Below are 7441 nucleotides of genomic sequence, written 5' to 3'. Positions count from 1 at the left end.
TTCACGTCTGGAGGATGTGTAGGAGAGGATGTGTCTAAGAAGTGGGAAGCTTATGACACCAACCATAGTATTACTACTATTCTAAACAACTCATTTCAGTTGTGTTTTTATACAAAGTGAATGTTGACTTCTTGACATTTTTATGAAACCCCTGACATTCTCCTGGAGAATGTTGTGGCAGTGTGACCCTGTCTAGAATAAGGAGACACCAGTCATGAACAGAGTATTTACAGTAAGACATCATTCATCAAACAATCCTGAATCAGTGTCAGAAAGGTTAAAAGGAATTAGCTTCATAACATCATATAATTACAGGATAAAATGTAATTATCTGTGGGGGAAAAAGGGGTGGGAAAAATGTTCCCCTCTGCTGCTCACACCAACAATAAAAAATCAAAATCATAACATGGAGATCAAGCCAGGTAGATGCATGATTGATAGTTTCTAAAACATGAGTTACCCAGCAGCTAGACAGCCAAGCTCAGCTACTTATCACCTGCCTCCACAAAGGACCAGCACCGGCTCACAAGCTACGTGTGGACTGGACGACGCCCCCCCCCCCCCCCCTCCAGCCCTGGAACCTTGGGGGTTGAACAGTTAGTCAGAGGAGAGGAGGGAGACAACATGAGTATGGCTCTTGCTGACACATCTACTGTAACAATAAATTAAATTAACTATACCAAAAAAGGCTGTCAAATGTTGCTCATGTTGAGAGAATACAGAAACATTTACAAATAATACCAGTGTCAAAAATAAAAACCCTTTTGAATATTAAAATTATCAATTCCATTAATATCAAGTGTACTCATTCACAGACCAACATGGGTAGCCCATTATCATCTCAAGGTAGCTGTTTGCCTTTAATTGAAAATTAAATATCAGATTTTGTGCAGGAGAGAAAATCCTATTCATAAACAGCTTGGTCTTGGTGACTGAAGGTTCTGACCCTTATTCATCTTTTGTTTCTGTATACATTTCTTTTATAAAATATTTATTCATACAATCATTTTTAACTATAGCAACATTACTTTTTAAGTTTGAGTGGCAAGATAGACAGATCACCCCAGAACAACAGTATATAAACAAATGCAAAAAAACAAAACAAAAATCTGAATCCATTAGAGTATGTGTGTGTCTCTTCATTTCAGTTCCAACAGGTCTGTACAACTGTAATAGTATTCTAATATGAATATTGCTGGTCCTGATCTGGTGGTGAAGTTAGTGCAGCTGCAGCTCTGAGTCTGGACTGGCACTGCCCCCTGCTGGTGAGCCAGGGGTGGTGCGTGGCAGGAACAGGCTGGCTAGAGCGTCCACCTCCCTCAGTCTCACGCTGGGCCGTTCACAGCCTCCGGCAAGGGCACACTCTGCTCTGTTCTGGGGGGTGGAGGGAGGGATGGGGAGGGAGTGGAGGGGGAGGGATGGGGTGGGGTGGGAGTGGAGGGGGAGGGATGGGGAGGGAGTGGAGGGGGAGGGATGGGGTGGGGTGGGAGTGGAGGGGGAGGGATGGGGAGGGAGTGGAGGGGAGGGAGTGGAGGGGGAGGGATGGGAGTGGAGGGGGAGGGATGGGGTGGGAGTGGAGGGGGAGGGATGGGGAGGGAGTGGAGGGGGAGGGATGGGGTGGGAGTGGAGGGGGAGGGATGGGGAGGGAGTGGAGGGGGAGGGATGGGGAGGGAGTGGAGGGGGAGGGATGGGGAGGGAGTGGAGGGGGAGGGATGGGGTGGGAGTGGAGGGGGAGGGATGGGGAGGGAGTGGAGGGGGAGGGATGGGGAGGGAGTGGAGGGGGAGGGATGGGGTGGGAGTGGAGGGGGATGGATGGGGAGGGAGTGGAGGGGGAGGGATGGGGAGGGAGTGGAGGGGGAGGGATGGGGTGGGAGTGGAGGGGGAGGGATGGGGTGGGAGTGGAGGGGGAGGGATGGGGAGGGAGTGGAGGGGGAGGGATGGGGTGGGAGTGGAGGGGGAGGGATGGGGTGGGAGTGGAGGGGGAGGGATGGGGAGGGAGTGGAGGGGGAGGGATGGGGAGGGAGTGGAGGGGGAGGGATGGGGTGGGAGTGGAGGGGGAGGGATGGGGTGGGAGTGGAGGGGGAGGGATGGGGTGGGAGTGGAGGGGGAGGGAGTGGAGGGGGAGGGATGGGGTGGGAGTGGAGGGGGAGGGATGGGGAGGGAGTGGAGGGGGAGGGATGGGGAGGGAGTGGAGGGGGAGGGATGGGGTGGGAGTGGAGGGGGAGGGATGGGGAGGGAGTGGAGGGGGAGGGATGGGGTGGGAGTGGAGGGGGAGGGATGGGGTGGGAGTGGAGGGGGAGGGATGGGGAAAGAGTGGAGGGGGAGGGATGGGGTGGGAGTGGAGGGGGAGGGAGTGGAGGGGGAGGGATGGGGAGGGAGTGGAGGGGGAGGGTGGGAGTGGAGGGGGAGGGATGGGGAGGGAGTGGAGGGGGAGGGATGGGGTGGGAGTGGAGGGGGAGGGATGGGGAGGGAGTGGAGGGGGAGGGATGGGGTGGGAGTGGAGGGGGAGGGATGGGGAGGGAGTGGAGGGGGTGGAGAGAAAGGTGACAGTGTGTGGTTAACAACATCAGCAAAGCTCCTCAAACTGGTGTAATGTCCAAGAGGACTGCCTCCACTGTGGTGTCTAGAGAAGCAGGGCCTAACCCTAGAGAAGCAGGGCCTGATCCTAACCCTAGAGAAGCAGGGCCTAACCCTAGAGAAGCAGGGCCTGACCCTAGAGAAGCAGGGCCTGATCCTAACCCTAGAGAAGCAGGGCCTAACCCTAGAGAAGCAGGGCCTGACCCTAACCCTAGAGAAGCAGGGCCTAACCCTAGAGAAGCAGGGCCTGATCCTAACCCTAGAGAAGCAGGGCCTAACCCTAGAGAAGCAGGGCCTGACCCTAGAGAAGCAGGGCCTGACCCTAGAGAAGCAGGGCCTGACCCTAACCCTAGAGAAGCAGGGCCTAACCCTAGAGAAGCAGGGCCTGACCCTAACCCTAGAGAAGCAGGGCCTGACCCTAACCCTAGAGAAGCAGGGCCTGACCCTAACCCTAGAGAAGCAGGGCCTGACCCTAACCCTAGAGAAGCAGGGCCTGACCCTAACCCTAGAGAAGCAGGGCCTGACCCTAGAGAAGCAGGGCCTGACCCTAACCCTAGAGAAGCAGGGCCTGACCCTAACCCTAGAGAAGCAGGGCCTGACCCTAACCCTAGAGAAGCAGGGCCTGACCCTAACCCTAGAGAAGCAGGGCCTGACCCTAACCCTAGAGAAGCAGGGCCTGACCCTAGAGAAGCAGGGCCTAACCCTAGAGAAGCAGGGCCTGACCCTAACCCTAGAGAAGCAGGGCCTGACCCTAACCCTAGAGAAGCAGGGCCTGACCCTAACCCTAGAGAAGCAGGGCCTGACCCTAACCCTAGAGAAGCAGGGCCTGACCCTAACCCTAGAGAAGCAGGGCCTGACCCTAACCCTAGAGAAGCAGGGCCTGACCCTAGAGAAGCAGGGCCTGACCCTAACCCTAGAGAAGCAGGGCCTGACCCTAGAGAAGCAGGGCCTGACCCTAACCCTAGAGAAGCAGGGCCTGACCCTAACCCTAGAAGCAGTCTGGTGGTTCTTACTTGGCTTCCTCCAGTACAGCTGCCTCTTCTGAGGGGCCGTTAACCACATCGCCAGCAGGTCTGGACTTGTCTTCTGTTTGCTTTGCAGTGCTGAAGGAAGAGAGGGGACATTAGGAGAGAGGGACAACAGCATGCTTAATCACACACGCACACACAAAGTATTATTTTTGATAGATCTAACACTTATTAGAACGATTAATCAACTAACCACTGAGAGACTCACCATTTAACTAACTGTATTAACAACTTACTGATGCATAATTCTGCCTAATGCATACCTTACAACCTACATTTCTTCATTCACAACATTTCCTCTCCTATAATACCTTATGGTGTTAAGACAATCAAAACAGTCCCGACTCCTGAGCTGAATCAAGCTTTAATCTATGCAAACCAGACAATCACTTTACTGTTGTAATAATGTTCTTTTTTTTATGATTTACTAACAAAATAACATTAGGTGCTTCCAAGATGTACTCGGAAGTTGGAATTTGAGTCTCATAAATATTATTATCTACAGACAGAGGTAGACAGTACTGTGTCTATGTTGCTACGGTGTAAGTCGGCCTGTGCGTGAAATAAGAGTACACAAAACTACTACAGCAGGTTTTTATAAACTGGTGTGGCTAACCTGGACGGCTAACCTAATCTGGGCTTTGTACAAGAAACATTTTCAAATTGGTTTGTTCTGAGCAGAATCGGCTTTAACGTTTCCGGTTTAAAGGTCCACCTTAACCTTTTCATATTCCTGTTAAATTTGCCTGAAAACGCCTAAACAGCATACCCAAAGTAAATTGAAAGCTGTTCTTGAACCATTTGGAGTACATGCATGTAAATGATCTCTTTTGAAAGCTGACACTGAAGTTATTTCCCCTGTTGTCAGGACCCCTGTCAGTCCTACTGGTGTTGAGTAATAGAAGCTTGAACACAAGGAAAGTGAAAGTTTCTATTTCCGCCTAGATTTTGTTTTGAAAACAGAGGCCTGAAGAGGCCTAGAGGTGGTAGGTATTAGCTGGAAGACTAAATTGGACCACAGGTTGAAGCCTTACCCAATTCAAATCAAAAGTCAAACATAATACCACAATATATTTATATTTGACACGTTTTTATAAGAGTACATCCAGGCATTTTCTAAAAGGGCCTTTTGGAGACTCCAAAATGACCCTTTGTAACCAAGGTCAAATACTCAGGATAAAAAGGTATTATTTTTCATAATTGTTATCTCTAATGAAAGGTAGTACTTAGAACTATCATATATAATAGCTAAATCCCTAATTATTATTACTGAAACACAAAAACTGAAGCATGAACACATTGGAGTGCTTTATCTGATTCCAAGGATTGGCGCACAAAGAACACTGATTCTGTCAACCATATTGCGCAATCGACTTATTTTGAAGGCTCCACAGACGCATACAAATGAGGTATTGGCATTTTCAGCTAGCTGTCAGCTACAAGGCTAACGAGCTAATTTCAGAGCCAGTCGAAGCCAGTTCGAGAAATTTGTTTAGAACGAGTGGGGGGGGGGGGGGGGGGCGGGACGCACAGACCTAGTTGGCTTTAGAGGGCTGTCAACGGGGCATGGAAGCTCCTATTGGGTCAAACAAGGTGTCAATCAAAAGGGGAGGGTTCAACGGACATTTTGATGCCTTCATATTGTAAATACTCCGTTGCTAACCGGAGAAAAGAACACTTTTATGTGAACAAGTTGTTTCTTCCGTCGGCTAACTTGCATAATGAAACAAAGGATAATGGCTATTCATGAACGTAAAACATTGTATTTGGACGAATTACTTTACATGGTTAGATACTTTGAACCCTTGGGACTGTAAGCAGATCAAGTTTTGATGGCATGATTTGCACACCTGGACCTATTTGAACCACTTAGGGTGAGTAAAACTTTTTTCTTTGGCATTGTTGAAGGAATGTTCACCGGAAAAAGACGTTGACTTTGCTTGCTATTGCGACTTGATCTTGAATTGGTTTATTTCAATGGAAGCACAAGAATCGTAGCTTTCCAATGATGTATAACATGTGTAGTGTCTAAAAAATATATTTGTTAGAATTTAGTGCGTCGTAACTGAGGGAGGGGGAGGCAGCATTTTTGTCTCGCGGGCGAACAGGATGACCAAAGGGGTTAAAATTCTCATTCCCAAACTGGTTCGAAACAAATATCGAAATACCAATTGTTTCAAAAAATACCAACCAGTTCAAAGCCTTGGCCATAACACACCCAAACCTGTCTGACCTGGCTCTGGGACAGCTGGCGGCGGGCTGGGCCAGAGCAGGGCTGCTCTTCACACTCTCGGCTCCTTCTCCCACGGCATACTTAGAAGAAGCCTCCTCCGAGGTAGACAACTTCTCTTCCTCACTGCAGAGAGAACACACACGTTTACACAGAGCATAAACACACAGCAGGCGGGGCAGATCCCCCCCCCTCCCACGCACGCAGCTTAGACAGGACAGATGCATGCAGGATGGGACAGACTACATCAAAGCAAAAAGGATCAAAAGGAAAGTGTTGAAATGTGGTTGGCTGTTTAAACCAGATGAGAGCTTCATCATGTACAGCTAATGGAGAGCCAGAGTCCGGATCTGACCCCAGTAACCATAGTAACTCCACACAGCAGCTGGAGAAACCCAGCTGCCTGCTGGGTAACGTCACAGCCTCAGACGATTGGTCTAACTACAGATTTGGAAATGTTCTGATTGATTGAAACTCACGCCAGCCTTCAGTCTTGCTTTTTTTTGTCAGAAAGCCACCAAAAGTCTAGTCAAGGTGCTAAAGAACTGAGGGTATTACTGTTTATAGAGCCATTTCCTTGATATACTGTATGTACGTGTATATATGAAATGAGGAAAGCTAATATTATGGAATTTAAGATAATCTTGACATGCTCAAGCAGTACTGGTAAGGTCTAGCAGGAGAGTAGTGGAGGCTTCTGTTGCTCAGCAGGACAGTAGGGTCCTTTCTCCCTACTCAAACTTTGTCCACCTCACAATGCCATTGGCTGAGAGCCAATAAGAACTGGAATTGAGAAGAGGCAGAGAATAACAGATAATCGTAATCCTGTAAACTGTTTTAACCAATCGACCTCCACAACTGAAACTGAACAACCAGCAGAAAGAGAGCAAAGGCCAATTCAGAAAGCCTGGGATTGGTTAATCCCAAAATGGCCATGGCCTATCAAGGCCAGTTTTTTCCCCGTCGTCACTGGACAACGGACAGACATCTGAGAGAAACATGCAAATGGGAATGGCAAAATAAACCAATCAAAATAAAACTCAGTGGCTGACATGAAAACAAGACATGGCAGGCGACTGCCCCCGATTGGCTGTACATACCGATAAGATTTCAACACTCTGAAGCCACACGCACGCCAGAGAGAGAGGAAGCTCATGTTTAAGTGTTGCAGTTAATCAGAGGGAAGGACAGTCTTTCTTTAGGTTACAAACACAGACACACAGCAATGTAGGACCTGCAGACTGAGTGATGCATACATACATACATACATGGCAGATACAGTAGACAATGCTGGCTAAACCCAGTCAATACAAAGATGTTTAACCATAAAACACATTGATGAAAGTACATTGGTCACAGAGCAACTTCCTGAGAAGCAGTAGAGGACAGAGCTATCCTGTCCTCAGTAGAAGAGGAGCAGAGCTATCCTGTCCTCAGTAGAGGAGGAGCAGAGCTATCCTGTCCTCAGTAGAGGAGCAGCAGAGCTATCCTGTCCTCAGTAGAGGAGCAGCGCTATCCTGTCCTCAGTAGAGGAGCAGAGCTATCCTGTCCTCAGTAGAAGAGGAGCAGAGCTATCCTGTCCTCAGTAGAGGAGGAGCAGAGCTAT

General features: G+C 49.1%; 1 protein-coding gene across 8 annotated transcripts in view; it reads right to left on the bottom strand.

Annotated features, from left to right (window-relative positions):
• Positions 1–212: 212 nt before the first annotated feature.
• ppp6r3 (protein phosphatase 6, regulatory subunit 3) overlaps positions 213–7441 on the bottom strand; it is a 39321-nt gene continuing 32092 nt past the window's right edge. For 5 of the 8 annotated variants that reach the window (XM_062460869.1, XM_062460864.1, XM_062460865.1 and 2 more), the window contains exons 23-26: positions 6936–6953; positions 5839–5961; positions 3591–3680; positions 213–1374 (exon numbers count right to left, since the gene is read on the bottom strand). In XM_062460869.1, the coding sequence (XP_062316853.1) occupies positions 1326–1374; positions 3591–3680; positions 5839–5961; positions 6936–6953 (280 nt within the window). In that variant the 3' untranslated portion in view covers positions 213–1325. The remainder of the gene's footprint in view (positions 1375–3590; positions 3681–5838; positions 5962–6935; positions 6954–7441) is intronic. The other 3 variants (XM_062460871.1, XM_062460866.1, XM_062460870.1) reach the window with 1 other exon arrangement.

Source organism: Osmerus eperlanus, chromosome 5 (assembly GCF_963692335.1).
Source record: "Osmerus eperlanus chromosome 5, fOsmEpe2.1, whole genome shotgun sequence".
NCBI lineage: Eukaryota > Metazoa > Chordata > Actinopteri > Osmeriformes > Osmeridae > Osmerus > Osmerus eperlanus.
This window is presented reverse-complemented; position numbering and strand designations above follow the sequence as displayed.